The 20,030-nt window shown below is 40.9% G+C and overlaps 1 protein-coding gene across 1 annotated transcript in view; it reads right to left on the minus strand.

Moving 5' to 3' along the window:
* Positions 1–20,030, minus strand: part of WWC1 (WW and C2 domain containing 1) — a 116,113-nt gene that overhangs the window by 47,285 nt on the left and 48,798 nt on the right. The window contains exons 2-6 of the mRNA XM_072145956.1: positions 12,434–12,543; positions 9,993–10,196; positions 9,612–9,688; positions 8,138–8,217; positions 4,546–4,675 (exon numbers count right to left, since the gene is read on the minus strand). Of these exons, the coding sequence (XP_072002057.1) occupies positions 4,546–4,675; positions 8,138–8,217; positions 9,612–9,688; positions 9,993–10,196; positions 12,434–12,543 (601 nt within the window). The remainder of the gene's footprint in view (positions 1–4,545; positions 4,676–8,137; positions 8,218–9,611; positions 9,689–9,992; positions 10,197–12,433; positions 12,544–20,030) is intronic.

Here is a 20,030-nt window from a genome sequence, read left to right on the forward strand (position 1 = left end):
AGTCCTTTTCTTTCTTCCCTGTTTGTACTATACACATTATTGCAGCTGTGTTTTATTATTATAATCATGCTGTACACTGGTGATTATTACTGTTTTGTATGCAGAAATTACTCTCTTCGGGGTCACCACAAATACGATGCAGTCTGGATCATTTTTTAACATTTTGTCTTGACATAAAAGAAAGATGTATGATATGATTGATTTCTTGTAGAGTTTTTTTTAATGAAATCGAACATTTCAAACTATAGATGACAATACTCGGCCATGTGCGACCGGCAGCTCCAGCAGTCTCTGTAGTGCTACAGGGGGGGTGCAACGGGGGAATTCGGAACCCCGTTCTTGTGATCACTGAGACCCCCACCGATCTGCAAGTTAGGCCCTATCCTGCAGATAGGGCCTAACTTGTTTCCTTGGAAAACCCCTTTAATGAAAGTTTTAAAAAAACGTTAAACTGAAAAGTTGAAAGTTCTAATATTACAATGGAGAACCAGTGGAGTAAACTCAGTGGTTAAAAATAGGAATCCAAAATCCTCCAATTAAATATAATCCCCCAAGTTGATATCAAATCTGTGATTAGTCCGAACCTGTCCCTACAGACTAATTAGGGCTTCTCGCTACCTGCCAGCTGACCTGAAATCCTCTGTGGGTGTGGAGAGGATGCCTAGGCTGTGGAGATGGTTTCTATGGTATCACAAGGCCCTGGGTAGGGGAAACATGTTTGGTACTGCTAGAAAAGACCACAAGGATACACTTTTAACTGTAAAAACTGTTTCATATGAATCAAAGGAACATTGTGCCGTACAAGAACCAAGCTCTTTCATGTGAAAACTTACCTCCTCCTACAATGCAAGAACTCAAAGTGTGATATTTTATGTTATCCCAAGTAGATAATATAAGCCTACTGGGAAATAGTGTCTTCAGAAAGTTCTTTGGTATAACTACAGGAAGATGCACACAACAGAGAAAATTGTCTGTGCTCTTCCCGTTTTTTGTCTGGATGACACCTAGTTGTACTTAATGTAATACTGTTTAATGGATCAGTGGCCTTGTCTATTATTTTAACAGACCATGCGATGGATCAGAAAGTAGAACAAGTTGTAGTAACTGTATTTTTCACAGATCACTTGTAAACTATAGTTTATAAGGATCCGGGAGAAACAGATGCCAGACACAGCAAATCTAGGGAGACAAACGGAAGAAACCATCAGTTTATCACTGCCAAAATGGGACACGTTCATGTGCATGGAGCCTAAGGTGCTGTGCGGCATACAGTAGCATTACCAATGCAATTTGGAAAAAGTAATGTAGATGATGCTTTTTTTCCCCCACTAAACTCTCTCCTCTCCAATCTATTCTCAATGCAGCAGCCAGGCTTGTCTTTCAGACTAAACACTACACAGATGCCTCAAGTTTGTGCCACTCACTGCACTGGTTGGCCGTCTCCTTCAAAATTCAGTTTAAACTAATAACACTCATCCACAAAGCTCTGCATGATGCTGCACTCTCTATCTCTCTTCTCTCATCTCAGTCTATCACTCAACCCATGCTCTTCGATCTGCCAGTGATATTAGAGTAATTTCTACCTTAAATCGAACCTCTCATGTACATCTCCAGGACTTCACCCAAGCTGCACCACATCTCTGGAATGACATTTCCCGGATTATCAGACTACGGTAATACACAACCTCCAAAGTTTCAAATGTGCACTTAAAACCCATCTCTTTATGCAAGCCAATCACACTCGCTAACTACAGGAAATGGCAAATCTCTCTTTACTTATCCATCTTATGTCCTACTCCCATTGGTTATCTGTCAAACACCAGGTATATACCAAACTCCAGGCTTCTCTGCAGTCAGTTCAAGCAGCAGAATTTATATTAAAGTAATTTATACTCTTCCCTTATAAAGAATGGCTTGATTATTATACAATCCTTCTTGTGTGCCTCCCTGATTCTCATAGTCTGTAAGCTCTTGTGTCACCCCCTCATCCTCATAGACTGTAAGCTCTTGTGTCACCCCCTCATCCTCATAGACTGTAAGCTCTTGTGTCACTCCCTCATCCTCATAGACTGTAAGCTCTTGTGTCACCCCCTCATCCTCATAGACTGTAAGCTCTTGTGTCACCCCCTCATCCTCATAGACTGTAAGCTCTTGTGTCACCCCCTCATCCTCATAGACTGTAAGCTCTTGTGTCACCCCCTCATCCTCATAGACTGTAAGCACTTGTGTCACCTACTCATCCTCATAGACTGTAAGCTCTTGTGTCACCCCCTCATCCTCATAGACTGTAAGCTCTTGTGTCACCCCCTCATCCTCATAGACTGTAAGCTCTTGTGTCACCCCCTCATCTTCATAGACTGTAAGCACTTGTGTCACCTACTCATCCTCATAGACTGTAAGCTCTTGTGAGCAGGGCCCTCACTCCTATTGTTCCATATGACAGTTTGTACTCTGTAATGTAATATTATATATGTATATGTCCTCTATGATGTGTAAAGTTTGCTAAATTTTATTGCGCTACATAAATAAAGATTATTATTATTATTTTCTGCACAAAAATTGTTGCTCAATTCAGAAAATAAATTGATGTTCATGACACTTTTTCTGTGGGTACTCGCGGATGTAAGCTTGAAATGACGTCAGAGAAAACGCATGTAAATTAACATCAAGAACACACTACAAATCACACACATCTGTAAGAAACATGCAGATTTTAAGCTGATTTTCCGCATGACAGTGCAGATACACTAAGAGTTCTAAAGAGAAGTCAAAAAGAGAAATCCTGTGTAGCCTCCCTCGGCCACCTTCATGTGCTTACAGATGACATCTCTGTGACTGACATCTCTGAAGACCTTCCTAAATCCAGGTTCACGTGATAGATACAACACAGAAGACTCTGGAATAAAATAACATCTAAAAATGTCCTAATAACCTCCATAATCAGTCTATACGCTGGTTATGTTTGTGTAGCTTGTGCTGTCCACAACTGTAGAACTGGACCAGTTGTCATCACAAGTAAATCACTAGGTCAATATCAGGTGCTGTAAGATAACAGCAGAATTTGCTATCCCTTCAACATGTTACTGTTTGTTGAACTACCTGTTTCCCATGTTAAAGGAATAAACATCATTCTTTCCAACAGTTCACACTGCTCCAATAGTAAACAGCTCACCTATAGATTCAGGAGTCTCCTTTAATATTATGCCCTCTAAAGTACCGCTATTCCATAAAATTTGGACCTTGAAGGGTCCTGCTTCACAGATTAAACCCACTCTTGGGGACAGGACTCCAAGCAACATACTGCTTCCACCACTAAATAGCAACACTGACAATGGAATGATTAAAGTGTTGGCCCTGCTTCATATTGGCAAAGCAGAAACTCTGTCTCCAGGACTGGGTTCAGGCTGTGAAGCAGGACCCTGCAAAGTCAGTTGTTCATGAACTGAACTCGGTAAGTGTGAAGCCACTCTACGTGTGTAGATAGCAGAAAGGGGTTTTCCCACAAAACAAGTTAGGCCCTATCCAGCGCCGCACTCAGCAATCTCTGTCACCGCCATACGGATGAATGGGGCAGCCTGGCCATACACAACCGGCTGCTCCGCTCATCTTGGGGAGTACATCGGACCCCATTAGACCCCCGTTCTTGTGATCTGTGAGGGTCTCATCACTGTGGATAGGGCCTAACCTTTTAAGTGGGAAACCCACTTTAAAAGTCTCAAGCACATGGCAGGGCCTAGGACAGTAACCAGTCTCTCCTAAATTGCTCTATGCTCTGCTGACTTCTGAGGAGAGGCCATCATACTATGGTATCTATAATAAAGCACGCCACAATTGTTTTCACTAGGAAAAACCTATATTCTGTATCATATTGAAGTCACAGAGAAGTATAATATGGGTTATGGGTGCCCTTATATGCACTGTACCAAAATATGCATAAACCCTTGGAGGAGTCATTTAAAATTTCAAAACAAATAAAAGAAAACTTCATATTGCACTTGGCAGAGTATGTGCTCCGAGCTCACAAGCTGCAACCAACCTATGTCCAGGTTGGTGTCATGATCACAATGATATCTTTCTATATTTTGTGAGATTTAACATTATGCAGAAATAAATCTTTAAAAGTTGTATTCAAATGACTTAGAAGAAAGTCACACTGGGATGTTCTCTCTTGGTTTCAAGGATGTGATGTTGGCAATTATCAAAAATCAATTGCTGTGTGGCTGCTGCTGGAGATAGCTTATGACAACATACTGGTCCTTTTTGGAAATCGGAGCCGGGAGGGGTCAGGCCAGCGTGACTCAATCCTAACAGATGAGGGAATATGGAAGGCAATCACTGTGATCCTGTCACTGTCCTGGATAACAGGCTCATGGAGGGTCGTGGGCCTTGACAGATGCCCTTTAAATAGTACTAGAACACTACTTGAGTCACACTAGTTTACCAGAAAGAAAATCTAAACTTAAAACGGAATAAAAAAAGAGAAAATCAGCACTGGCACATTACACAGGGCACATTGATGTATTACGTTTACATGGTGTCTGTTACCTGGATTAGATCTTGCTTCTCTCTTTCTCCTGAACTGATAGCTTTTTTGATGGCTTTCATTTCATTCAAAATAGCTTGTGCTTCATCAAGTTTATAGCCGCCATGGTTTCCTGACATTTTCATATCAATCCTAGTGAAAGAGAGTTTAAGAGGAAGCATAAGAGAAATTATATTACTCTACAAAATTTCATATTACATCATTTTTGTATTTGGACTACCTAATTCAAATGTGTTAGCTATTTCTAGTAAGAGTTGCATAAATATGGCTTGTATATGGTTCGCGAGTTGAAAGCCATGATAGGGTATCCAAAGAGGTACATTGAGACTAACTCAGACTTATTATTCCTTTGATTTCCTCTACAGTTCTACAAATATTCTTAAAGGGATAGGCCACTTTACCTTATGTTTTTGTAATGTGTGTATAAGTGTGGGGGGCAGCACCTTAGATAACAATATATCTATTAATAGTTCTGCACCACTTTCTTGATATTTAAATTGAAGCCTCCTGTCTTCAACCTCATCAGCCAGACATTCATGTCCATAAAATGGCTGCAGATGGAGGGTCATGTGATCTCTATCTGTCCATGAACAATTGACCCTATGATAGTGTTCATGAATATAAGTTCAAGGTCCTGGCAGGGTGATTGCTTATGGATAAATAGAGATCACATGACCCTCCATCTGCAACCATTTTATGCTCAGGAATGTCTTACTAATAGGGAAAAAGACAGGAGGCTTCAGCTTACATATCAAGAAATCGTAGCAGAACTTTTAATAGATGTATATTGGTAAATTACTTAATATCCGGTCCCTCACACTTAAAAGTGGCTAACCCCATTAATATGAAAAGACTGTCCAATGGAAGCACTGCCTCTAGATTTGATAGATTGATTTTCCAGAATTATCTCTGAAAATTCAGGAGAACCCCATCTAAATTAAGGACAGTTGGCAAGTATGAGCATGGTGCACGTAAATCTTTCATAGCTTGAAAGTAGGTATTCTTTGAGCCTATGAATTATAATTGATGCCCCAAATAGAAAATCTTCCTTATTATATTCTACCACCTCTACCAACTCCGACTATTTACATCATTTAAAGGGGTATTCTGGGCATCCACGCTGAATTTAATTCATTTTCCATATGTAAACATTTCTTCAATTAGATGATTTTTTTTTTAAAATGTTCCTGTAATAATTTCTCATAAATGTGGCCATGCTGTCTCTTAGAAACAAGATGGCTTCCTCGGATACGACTAACCCACACTCTGGCAGCGGTGGCCAGACATGCGCTATTGAGCCCTGCCTGAACCCCTGGATTCAGCGATCATTAACACAGGACGGCTGTAGGATATGCAGTAACTCCCGGACATTTCATATACAAAAACTTTTGTTTCTTTGTGCAATCACTCCAGCAGAGGTGGTCGTATTACCAAGGACACAGTCTTGTTTCTAAGGGACCATATGACTACATTTATGAGAAATTATCTTCACACAGGTAAAAAATGTTTAAAAATGTAATAATATCTAATTGGAGAAATGTTTATATATGGCAGATTAATGAAACTGAATGTGAATGCCCAGACGAAAATACCCCTTTAATAGCTATACCTCTCTAGTCACCACCTCTTGATTTGTTTTAGCACCCATTTTTAGGCTCTCTACTGGTTCCTGTTACACCCTCTTAAAGGGAACCTGTCATCAGAAATCGGCTTAATTAACCACTACCAGTATGTTGTCAGGCAGCTGAACAGCTTCTAGATTATGTTTTTTTCACAGCCTGGTGTGGTGGCAACATCCAGAAAATCAACTTTGAAGTGAGATATAGATTGGTTTTATGAAGTCAAGGAGGCAGAGAGTCTAACAGTGAAGTCAAGCTTTCCCTGCCTCAGAACGCCCCATTCACTGTAAATATGGTCCTTCATCCAGGGACAACATTGACCAGATGTCCTGAAGTCCAGTGCATGATGTCATTCACATGGGAGGCGGTGTTTAGAGGCAGGGAAGCTTGACTTCAGTGTTAACCTTCCCACCTCCCTGACTTTATACAACCAATTTACATCTCACTTCAAAGTTGATTTTCTGGATAATACCACCAAACTAGGCCATGAAAGAAATATCATCTAGAAGCTGTTCAACTGTCTGATAACATACTGGTAGTGCTTTATTAGGCCAATTTCTAATGACAGGTTCCTTTTAACAGCAAAATAAAGTAATTATTCATTGCTGAAAATCCAAGAAGCAAATAACCAAAAGTCATGGGAGCTGAAGGAAAGATTTCTACAGCATTGGAATTACAGGAGTGGAGCCCATTAAGCAATGCAAAGAGCTGAAAATTCTGGATGTGCTAAAAGGTCCTCAGTGGGGCATAATACAGGCTTAATAAATGTGTATTCAACCCAACAAGAAAAAAATCTTATGTGGAAAGAATCTGTAAAATGTCGATCTGACCACTAGATTAGAAAGTTGATCACCAACATCTCAAACTAAATCTTCCTCAGTCCTGCACTTCAGATCATCTAAACATTGACAACCTTTGTTATATAAGCATATTGGTTTAAGATTAGGACTGATGGTATTACTATTACACCATTTCATCATGGATTCTTAGAGCCAAGCTCTAGGCGGAGTTGCCGTGGGAGCCGAGGGAAGTGGTAAAACAGGTTTAGCAAGGGAGCAAGAACAGTAGAGAACATTCTTCTTGTCTCCACTCTGAAATACTATATGACAAGTTATTCACAAAGTATTTATACAGGAACTACTCCAGAGTTTCTATGAGGCAGGGACGGAAGACTCGTTACAGCAATAAAGACTTTCTCAGCCTGAAGCGTCTATCACGTCAAGATCAAAAAGCGCTTCCTTAATCCCTTTTTCAGTTTGATCTCTGCTGATACGTCAGATTCTAGCTTGAATATCCATGTTGCAGATTCATTTTCTTTTGTTAAAAGAGGCTTGTGTCAAAAGTAAAGGATGTAGAGGCAGGCTCCCGGCAGACAGAAGGCTGCCCTCCATGGAGAATATACAATCTATCCAGGGCATGCTGGTGTGCACGTCGGGGGCAGCTATGCCAATCTTCTCCAACTCTGGCTGTACATAAACACTAAGATAGCAGCGGGATGTTACCACTTTAATGACATATTTAATGATATATTTAGTATCACAGAGAGTAATTAGAGCTGTTTGTTATAACAAGCTGTGCACCTGTGTGACATCACATGACCAGGGACTGGTTTTTATATCCACATGCAGTAAACAATGAAGCTTCCTGATGGATGACAGCGAGCGGATATCTACAAAACTCTGAGGAATTGATAGAGGATGTATATTTGAAAACTGTATAACTTTGCATTACACAAAAAATATGAATTATTTGCTGAAAGTAGACAACCCCTTTAAGAGGTACTGGAGAGGCTGTGATACCAATATGTTTTTCAGATGCAGCATTAACATGATATGTTACTAAGTGTCAGTAGTGTGGGCACTGCCTATATACACTTCTAGTGTTGACTGTTTATTACATAGTCTTTTATTACTTTATTTATCCTAAAATAATGGGTAATGGAGGAAAAAAAAAAAAACGGGAAAAAAAAGCTTACTGTCGAAGAGTTTGGTAGCCATTTTCCTTGTACTGCAGCTCTTGCTTCATGTAGACAACCTCGCGTTTCAGTTTGTTAACCTGAAAAATGTGTAAAGCGATATGGTTATATAAATATACAATAATGACAAAGTTATTCTGGGAATATGGACAGTGGAACGCATCACTAATGCGCATGGGGTGGAGCGATAGAATGGTGCTAAGACTATTCAATATAATAATGTTAAGTTTATTTGGTAGTATAAGATAATAAAACCAATAGGGAGGGATGAGATAAAACAACGCGTTTCGCGCTCGGACTGAGCGCTTCGTCAGGTTCCAGGAACCTGACGAAGCGCTCAGTCCGAGCGCGAAACGCGTTGTTTTATCTCATCCCTCCCTATTGGTTTTATTATCTTATACTACCAAATAAACTTAACATTATTATATTGAATAGTCTTAGCGCCATTCTATCGCTCCACCCCATGCGCATTAGTGATGCGTTCCACTGTCCATTACGTATCCGGAGTCGTGTATCCCGAAGAGGAGTAAGGATCGACACCGGGAGCGAGGCTGCATGAGGACGCCAACGGCTTGATTTGCCATCAAAAACGATTACACAGAGTTGTGCCTGCCAGCACAACTCCACCAGGTGAGCAGTTTCACTACTACTCTCACTTGTCAAACTGGTACTAAGGATACTGCACTATAGGAGCGCCCCTTCTCCATTCCTTTTTCAGATACATTCTGGGAATATGAACATTAAATACAAAAACCCATAATGCAATAAATAAATTCAATGTTATTAGTCACAAAATGGAGTTTAAATATTTTGATTTTATGATTCACAAAATTTTATTGCCTCTCTAAAGTAGGCGGTGTTATCACCAAGATGGCCGCCACTGGAAACTACAAGTCCCAAGATCCTTTAGTTCTCAGTAACTCCTCCTATCTCTTATGCTCTGCTCCCAGTGATGATTTAATAGACTTTCTTGCTCTGTTACCATAGTAATGATGTGTAACTGTCATCAGCAAAACACTGGCCATACTGAATGCACTGCAACCAACCGACTACAGTCAAACATAGTGGTGATCACATGACCTGCCCAAGCAGGTACAGGACATGTGATGTGGACATGTGACCAGCGGCCATCTTCTGTCCTGTGTCTTCTCCGCGTGGAGGAAATTAACGGACTGATTAAAGGGCCAGTAGCATTTTAATTCTTCATTACAGTGAATGTCCCCAGCATTTTTCTGCTAAGGGGAGCAAAGTTTTAAATAACAACTAATTACATATTAGCTTATATTTAATGACCCATTTGTATATGAATTATGCTGATTCCTGGAATACCCCTTAATAGTAACATTATTTAAATTCAACACATATATATATATATATATCATCTCAAAAGTTCTGCGTATAATAAAAATGACAATTTATAATAACATTGAAAATCCATAGAAATAAATGATCAAAGATTTTAGCTACATCATACCCTGGACTTTGTTGTTGCAATTTCTGCTTTAAGTATTTCTGGATCATATTTGGAACTGGATGACGAGCCGGAAACCACTGTAAGGAGAATGTAAATTAAACAAGCTAGTCATTCAGCTATAGGAACATCTTAAAGTATTGCATTGGAAAATAAATAGAAAGGAAAGTGCAACCAGAATCAACCCTTCACAGTATTTTTTCAACACGGATCTAAACATAAGATCTGATAATCCGGCTCCATCTACGTCATGGATGACTGGTTGCTGTCTTGGATGGGTGAGTTGCAGTATAAAATAAGAAAGATGTCTTGAATAAAAACACATCCCCAATACACTTTAGATCAGGCATCTGTCAGACTCTTTGATGTTGGTCTAATACTTACAACTTGTCTGGGATCCAAGTTTATGCTTCCAAACATCATGTAGCTGCCTATATTCCTTCTGGGCTAATTCCAGTCTCTGTTGCTTGACCTGGTAAATCTCTTTTTGAGCCACCAGAGCTTCCTGAGCTAGTACTAGATAGTCCTTTAACATACGCTCCTGTTCTCTTCTCCATTGTACTCTTGGATCTTCTATTTGTGTGGTTTCTAAGAAAGAAAAAGGTTTAGAAATCTACTATGTATTACAGTATAACATACAAATTAGTTTATATTAGCCAAACCAAAAATGTATCCGCAGACACCACTGTTTTGTGTTCTTGTTCCTCATAGGAGGGTACCGGTTTACTGAATGAGAAGCCTCAACTTAGAGCTACACTGCCTCCTATGCTGTATCTAAGGCATTACACTGCCCTACACCGATGATGAGCAAGAATCCCTAAACAGTGAATCATATTTCATGGAGACCATTTGTTTTCCATATCAACTGTTAGCAGGATGTCTCAATAAAAATATTCAGTGTCACTAAAAGTAAAAATATTCTTCATTAAGATCTTTACCCAATGCATCTTCTATTCCATCTTTGTTTTCTAGTTCAGCACCTTAAAAGTACTTTTCTATTGTAAAAATTATTTAATGTGTTCTGACCATTGTGACCATCATCATCCAAAAGCTCTCTACAAAGTGATGAGCACTAGTTCATGCCGCAGCTATAACCACATGCCATATATAGCCAGGTTACACTATGTCCAGGGACCCTAAAAGGAAAGTGGTTTTTGACAGTTATTTCTATATTCCATCATAACCATTACTTAGCACTTTTATGCCTGCCATCTGAACCGATGCATCTGTATTATCGGAGGAGACAAATGATGAACAACTATGTTCTCATGGGTTAAACAAAGTACACGTTTGATATTGTTAAACACAAGAAAGTCAAAAAAGCTTTAAAGCTATTAAAACTTTTAAAAGTGGACATACAGGTAAGTACAAAGGCATTACATTAAAAGACTTTGCTCTAATGGCTTTTTTATCTTGATGCTGAAGATGGAAAATACAGATCCCAAAAAAAAAAACCATTTAAAAAAAATCCAATTTGTCCTTTGCATGAAAACACAATGAGGAAATTCATTAAGACTGATGTTTTAAATTTATCATCAGCTTTATGATAGATTAGGGTAGAAAATGTGCATTTTTAATCTGAGAGGTGCTCCTGTGCTACCCGGAGCAACTGCGGCTCATTCACATATTTTTATGAAGACTTTTTTCTACCCAAATCCAGAGGTCCTGAGGATAAGAAAGAAGTTTCCATTTCCAAGAATAAATGACAAGCAGGTAAGTTTGGACATCTACCATCTGTAAACCTGAAGGTAGATGTCCTTAAAATGCCTATCTAAAAATGTCCTTGTTGGCGATCCAGTATCCATATCTACTAAGAAGCTCTGGCCTTTTAGTAGACCGGGCTCAAATTCAGCAAATTCACACATAAGACCAGGTAGGGCGTGTAGTAGAGCTTTTTCACCTGAAATAAAGCGTACAAGCTCTGAATTAAGCGCAGTGCTTTGTGTACTGCAAGAAAGTGCACCCATTTCCACCCTAATGGGCCTTTCAGTAGATCAGGCTCAAACACAGCAAGTTCACACCTAAGAGAAGGTAGGGGGCTTTTTCACCTAAAATCAGGCTCACAAGCTCTGACACAGGTGCAGTTCTTGGCGTACAGCCAGAAAGTGCACCTAATTACACCCTTACACCAAATGGGTGTGGAGGGGTACGGCCGGCAGCTCAGTGGACCAGCGCATGGACGCAGATTTCTATGGGTGACTATAGTAAATATGGCAGGTGGGACACTCACGCCTCTGTCTGCCCCACCACTCCAAGCCCAAAGTAGGGTAAGGGACAAGGCAGAAAACCGGGAAAGAAGGAATGATGAGTCTTCCTCATTATGAACCTAAAACAAAAACTACTGAGATCTATTTGTAAAGGGGAATTTTCAAAAGAAGCAGTAAAATGACAAAAATCTCTCTGCTGCGCCTTTATTATTATCATTCAGTTATGTATTACCTTGCAAATCATTCTACTGACTAGATAATATAGAGCTCAGACGCTCCACCTCATCACACTGGAGCAGCCCTGACAGTCGACATGCAATAAATATTTCAGAACGACAACACAAAACGGTGCGCTGAAATCCAATCTACATATCTTTTCACTTCCCATAAATATTTAGTAAAGCCTGTCATGGTTGAAATCCTGCGTTATAACACTGGGGCCATGGCAACACTTGCCATTTTAAATATGGCTTATATGTGGTTTTCCCATTATTTAACATAACGGAAAGTTTAATGGGTCAAGGAACATAACAGAATGTTTTAAAGGGAGACTCCAACCTATGTTACTGAAAAGAAAGGTAACAAGATTATTATTTCTTCACAGATCTGTTTACTTACGACTATTATGGTCAATGTAGTAAACGCCAACTTGAGCATCACAGGCCTCTTCCCATCCCAGTGGCAATTCATCGCCGATACAGTCGGCAAATGTTAAGGGTTTAGTGTATCTGGAAGAAAAGATACAAAAATGGCATAAGCCTCACAATCTGATACCAAAAGACCAAACTTGCTGTTACTTTCAGAGGAAAGGGGCAAGCTAAAAGTTGTGGACACAAGGTTCTTGGCTCCATTCTATTGTGTGTCCATTTTGGCTAGAATATATAATTATATGACTATTGGGCACTGTACCTTTAGTAGGTAACATAGAAGCGGCACTGTTTATAGGTAACATAGAAACAGGTTTATTAAAGTTTTTCTCTGTGCAAATGACACAAAAGTGGGTAATAGAGTGGATCCTTTTTTGAAGTAGAGGGAGATTATAGAATGGAAAAAGATTTAAAGTTCAAAGTTTCTTAAAGCGGGTATCCAAGAATATGGATAACCCCCAGGGTGCCGAGGCCAGAGTAAGAAAAAAACACTCTCTGTCATTTTCCAGCAGACTAGACGTGGTCTCCTGGTGTAAGGAGGCAAGTTATTGGATGAAATGGGTGCCGTGCACAGGGCTCAAAACCAGAAAAACAGCGCTCCTCATCCCTCTCCAGTCCACTGAAAGCTGTGTGGCTAAGCTGGTCACAGTGATCGAGCGCTACAGATCTCTATGGGGGCCATGATCTGGCCGCTTATCGTTGTGTGCATGAGGCACAAGTATGAGTGTTTTTTTTTACCTTTTCCTTTCTCTACTACGGACCTTTGGGGAGGGGGAGTTCTATATTCATAGAAAACATATTTAATGTAAAAAAATTGTTCTTGCAGAGAAGAGAGTTCTGATTATTGTATTGCCAGTTGCATGTTAGTCAGGACATTAGGGGTACTTATATCGGACAGATTCACAACGCCACAGCAGTATTTGCAGACAGATGGGAACACAAGTGGGATACTTGGCTGTATAACCAAGGTATTACCAAAAGGAAAATAGACTGTGATGTCATTGTGTAGAGCGCTAGTGAGACCATATCTTGAACCCTGTTCTGGGGACCTTACATACACAATCACATATTTTTCCAAAATATTAAATAGTGAAATGTCTTTAGTATAAAACATATCGGTATAGATAGACTTAAAGGGGTCAAACTCCTTGCAGCCATGTAAGGGCAAGTTGTCACTGGACCAATCACATTCCTCAAAGTTGACCTGATGGCACATGATGCTAGTACAGGAGAGAAGGTTGTGTTTAGGTTGTATACATTATGGCCATCTGTGAGGCGCCTGGGTTTGTTCATTTCTAGGACATTTTTGCCTGTTAGGTTACATGTTTAGAAGGCACCTGACTCATGGCCGCCATTGCAGTGCATTGTGCACAGGAAGTTAGGGGGCTGCATAGGGTAGGTGCTATTTGTGGCCTGATTTGCAGCATGGCCGTTCACCTCTCTATGGAGAGGGAACGGGTAAGCAGTGCTCACCTCCTCCTTTTTCGGCCAGCTTGCGGCTCACGGCACACATTTGCTCAGGTGGACGTGAGTATGGAGCCTAACATATTAGTATACATACCTCTTTTCTTACTCTACAATTCTAAATATGGGATATGGACTTTCTCAATCTAGCAGGTAGGTGCTCAATCCTTGGAAATATGTATAAAGAGAACTGGTCTGGTAAGCAGACGTTATCACATTGATTTATTATTATATATTAATACATAAAAATACATAAAAAGAAAAGAGTTACTGTGATTGAGGTCATCAATCCTATACCTTGGTTCTTCAACCAATGATGAAAGTAACTCAGGGAATGTGTGGATGATTCTCTCATTCTCCTTGAGGTGTCCTGTACCAATAATTAAACAGATCCTACACAATGCTATTGTGTGTAATAAACAAAGAATGTGGCTGGACAACTCTTCTGTGCCAGCCTCCACTCTGTGTAATCTTACAAACTGGCATCATCTGCAAATTGATTTATCACCTGGTGCCAGTGAACGTTCCTCCAAGATATGGACTGTATAATGTATAAACCTGACCATATTATTACATTACATTTATTTATGGACATTTAGCTTCATTGCTTATTGACAAACCTCTAGATCCAGGTAGCAGGGGACATAGGGTAAGGAGAGTTTATGTAGCAGAACTGGCACACTTAGCATAATAGTCACACAAGGAAATACTAATCTGACAAGTATCTTGGCTGCGGCTTTGTGCAAATAAATAGGAGCTGAGCTGCAGTAATCCCGCATGGCCATTTTAATGCATTTGCAGTTGTAAGGTGTAAAAACAAAATTTTGTTTCATCAACAACATGTTAGTCTTTGTTTAGTACCAGGGGTAGTATAGTGTATTACTTGTGTATATTTTATACTGCCTATTTACATGTGCCATTTAGCATAGGGTATTCTTATGCTAAGGACCAAAATACCACAGCTGGAGGTACATGGCAATATAAATCACAGTAAATTGTAAGTAATAGTAAATTTGAGGCGGTAACATACCACCAGCTGTTTGCAAAGAATAATGCAAGTATTTTAAACACTGAGGCAATTTCTGTTAAGCTGTCCATACATATTAGATGAAACTCAGTAGAGTATTGGCCTGCAAATTTTGGGGAGAGAAGGATAATGCAGTTTACATTCAATATTTTCAATCCATTTTGTCCTCAGGGAGCAAGTCACCTCCAAATTAATAACATGTTTGACTAAGCAGGGAGTGCATGTGTACAGGAGGAATAGCTGTTGACTACAGATTAGTATACCCATTGGTCGGGTTCGGGTACAGCTTCCTGGGTTGGACATATTGCCACCCTGACCAATCATAGCTATGGCTAGTTGCTAGGGGCATCAATATGCCAGAATGGCTGTTGGCAATATCTCCTGGTCAGTCAGCCGAACCCGAAAGTCGAACCTGACCATCAGGTTCTCTCATCTCTACAAATGACATTTTCGACAAGCAATTATTAGCTTTTAAAACATTTCCCCCCCCCTACTATATCCTTGTAGAAAGCCAACTATTAATGCTAAAAAGTAAAAAGTATAGTTGTCTTCACTGTTTCTGCATGATCCGGACACAATCAGTTTTGTAGAAAACCACCAAAAGGTTTAGCTTATCTGATTTAGTTTTAAATATACAGTATAGCTAAAAATAGAAGCACAGGAACAAAAATGTAATAAATCAAGTAATTGGAGCTTAAATAGTTTGCTTTAATGATTTACAAAATTTTAGGGGCTTTGCAAAGTAGGCGGAGTTATCGCCAAGTTGGTCGCCACAGGATACTACAACTCCAATGAGCCCTCAGTTTTCAGTCCCTCAGGCTGTCTTGCTCTAGTAATGATGAGTGTGTAGCTGCCTTCCCTGCACATTGCTTCACCGAGATGATGTCTCACCACAACAATGACCATACTGTATTTACGACATAGGGGCCAACATGTGCCCGCGCGGCCATACGGGCACAGGTCCATAGAGAATAGAGCAGCAGTACTTTTATGGTCAAAGATAGAGCACATGTTGTGCTCACCATACCGAGCCCAGGTGCCATAGACAACTATGGGGGACGTATATGTGACCATATATATTTGCAGCCGTATATATGTCCCAAAGACATTAGTGTGCAAGCAGGTGGTACTTTCCCTCTATATCAGTATGACCATGTGCTGATTTCCTCCATTTCCCTCCAACATACAGTCCCATGTAAAAAAAAAAACAGTTTGCGCCCTTAAAAACATTTGGTCTGGCATTTAACATGATTGCATTATTCAACAATACGGTACCACGGGTGGCTAAAATATGTGGTGTAGAAAATGTAATGTAGCTGAGCTGCAATACTATGTATTCACCTGCCCAACATATAGTGCTACATATGAGGCACTTTTTTAATTCTTCCACCATGGTCCCATGCAACCCTCCTATCCCTTTAGCATCCTAACATGCAGTCCCATGTAAATGCATTCCACCTGTCTACCAAGCCTCCTATCAAGCAGTCCCATGGATATGCATTCCACCTGTCCCCCCAGCCTATTAACATGCATTCCCATGTAAATGCATACCTCCTGTCCCTCCAGCCACTTAACACGCAATCCCAGGAAATGCATGTGTCCCCACCTTCTAACAAGCTGTCTCACATAAATTTGTCTCCCGTTCCCTGCAGCCTCTTAACATAAAGGCCCATGTAAATGCATCCATATTGTCCCACTAGCCTTCTAAAATGCAGTCCCATGTAAATTCACCCCTATTGTCCCACCAGGCTCCTAACATGCAGTCCCATGTAAATGCATCCCTTCTGTTCCCCAGCTTCTTACATTTAGTTCAGTGTAAATGCATCCCTACTGGTTTCCCAGCTTCCTAAAAAGCAGTCCAATGCAAATGCATCCCTCCTGTCTCTCCAGCCACCTAACATGCAGTCCCATGAAAATGCATCCCTCCTGTGCCCCCACCTTCTAACAAGCTGCCCATATAAATGCATCCCCCGTCCGTGCAGCCTCCTAACATGCAGCCTCATCTAAATGCATCCTGTCCCTCGCCTTCTAACATGCAGTGTCATGTAAATACATCCCTCCTGCCTCCCTCCTAATAAGCAGACACATGTAAATGCGTCCCTCCTATCCCCCAGCCTTGTAACATGCAGTCCCTTGTAAATGCATCCCTCCTGTCACCCCAGCATCCTAACATGCAGTCCCATGTAAATGCATCCCTCCTGTCCCTCCTAACATGCAGTTCCATGTAAATGCACCACTCCTGTCCCTCCAGCCTCCTAACATGCAGTCCTATGTAAATGCATCCCTCCTGTCCCTCCAGCCCCATGTAAATAACATAACTATTTTTCATTCCCTCTGCATTTCCAGTCCTGTGCCACACACCTTCCCTTTTCTCCTCCATGAATCGACCCCTCAGCACAAATACCTGAGGCTTCTCTGGATCTTGATGATGGCTCCACACTAATGGTCATAGGCCTTGTCACCTCCATGACATCAAAGCCACAGCATGCAGCCTAATACAGCCAAACATAGTGGTGATCACATTAACTGCTCAGTAATTTTACACCTGGTTTGTCCTACTGTATTACACATAATCATAATTTATTTATTACTTTACTGGTTCTGGTCCTTTGCCTAGATGAAAATTGAGTGGTTAGAGGAGCACTGTACAGCGGATAGAGGAAAGCTCATGTAATGTAAGCAGCAGAACTACACCCAGTATTATAGGATTTATAATGTGTCATTTCCTACGTTACCTCTCTTTCTTTCTGTATTCACTTCTTATCTTACTTGAAGTTACACAGTTCTGTATCTTTAGAGAATACCTGAACCATGAATCATTATTTTATTGACTTTGATACGTAACTAGTCACACAACTAACATACTCTATCACATTTATCGTAATCCAAGGCTCTGTAGGTTTGTTCTTGTCAGGCTTAGAGGTTGTGGATCCTCTGAACCACTGCGGACAATGACGCAAGCCACTACCTGGGACCGGAGTCTAAGTGGCACCCGGTTTTCACCAGAGCCCACCGCAAAGCGGGTTGGACTTGCTACGGCGTGGTACCACCAGGTCATTCCACAGGCGTGACTTGTCCGCAGTGGCAGCCAAGGACTAGGTACAGAAACGGTAGGCCATCTTGTAGTCGGGGGCAGGCAGGAGGTCAGGACGGGCAGCACAGGATCAGAGTCGGAGACGTAGCAGCGGCAAGGGTAACAGGAAGAGGCAGGGTTATATGGCTTACCTTAGAAAGGCCAGCGCTTTAGTGGCGCGCGGGCCCTTTAAATCTGCAGAAACCAGCGTGTGCCCTAGGAGTCGGGAACGCCCGCACACGGCTGAAGAGGACGGAGCAGCAGCAGCCGGGGCCGGACAGTACGCGTAAGTTACTTGTGCGACGCGCTGGCGGGGGGCGAGAAGCACATGTGACAGTTCTTAAGTTGAATTTGTTTGTAAGTTGGAGCAGGTATATTTTGTAAGTGTAGCTCCTTCCAACATGTATATTTTTGTTCCTCTGACAACTGTAGCCCAACACTTATTCCCTAAAAGTCATCAATGCATAATCTGTAACATAGCAAAATTTAAAAGGCACCCAATGCCACAGTTCGGTATTACACAATTATTCCCTCTCTGTGTACCTACACCCCATAGTATGTTGATAAAAGTGTAGGAGTACCGTGTTAGCCAGGAAAAATAAAAAATCTTATAAAGTATTACAGTATTTTTCGGACTGTAAGGCGCACCGGAGTGTAAGACGCACCATAAATAAATGTCTGCTAAAACGTCTAGGTTCATATATAAGGTGCACCGGATGATAAGGCGCACCGGATAATAAGGATGAATGACCAGCAGGTGGCAGACCTGTGCCCAGTTCAAGGCAGCTGTTGTCTGTCAGTACGGTTCATATATAAGGCGCACTTGACTATAAGGCACACCTTTGATTTCTGAGAAAATCAAAGGATTTTTTGTGCGCCTTATAGTCCGAAAAATACGGTAAATACTTTTGTGTAAAAACTACAAACGTGCTTAAGGAATGATACCTTTATTGGCTAACAAGATAAAGTATATTTATTGCACGCTTTCAGGGCCCCTTCATCAGGCAAGGAAACAAATAATAACAATCTTTATTTATATAATGCTATCATATACCATAGTGGCCTAGGATGGCAGGGTTCTGGAGTTAGTCTTAAGTGAGTCCATGTAATGAGCCAACCAAGCTGCAATATTGAGGCCTTGTGTCAATGACTGGAGGTCATCAGCTTGAACCCCCAGGTTCTCCTTGCTCTGCTATTCTTAAAATCACCTTTCAGTATAAGGACCATTAAATCTTTCTCTCTGCTACCTAAAATACACAAAGATGACAATCCAGGGAGACCAATTATTTCCGGTATTGGAAGTCTAACTGAAAATATGTCTAACTGCGTGGGAAACATTTTAAAACCTTTGGTGAAGGAGACACCAAGCTATGTCCACAACACCACCAACATCCTCGGTAAACCACGATATTGGCAACTCTGGAAGTTGTATCTTTCTACTCCAACACTCCACATGAAGATGGCTTCGCTGCCTGTAAATACTTTCTCCAGAAGAACAACATGGCCACAGAACCTGTCCTACAGCTTATCAGATTTGTATAACATCACAATTACTTCTTCTTTGGTAAGGGCATATGGGAAGAGCCATGGGGAGCAGAATGTCACCACAGTATGCCAACATGTTCATGGCGTAACTAGAGGAGGAGTAGCTGCACTACTAAACAGATCCACAGAGCTACAAATATTTCAAGGAGCAGCCTTCTGGAATACCAACAGAAAGAGGACAAGGTTAACCCGTTCACGACCCATGACGTAATAGCGCGTCACGGGTCGGCCGCGGGTGCATGGAGAGGGCTCACGCGCTCCATAGCCGGTTAAAGTACCCTAGGGAGTCTGAAAAATAGTAAATATAAAAATAAAAAAAAGTTAAAAAAAAAAAGAACTATAATAAAAAACCCTAAAAACTCAAATCACTCCCCTTTCCCTAGAACTGATCTAAATATAAATAAACAGTAAAAATCATAAACACATTAGGTATCGCCGCATCCGAAAATGCCCGATCTA

Source organism: Engystomops pustulosus, chromosome 4 (genome assembly GCF_040894005.1).
Source record: "Engystomops pustulosus chromosome 4, aEngPut4.maternal, whole genome shotgun sequence".
NCBI lineage: Eukaryota > Metazoa > Chordata > Amphibia > Anura > Leptodactylidae > Engystomops > Engystomops pustulosus.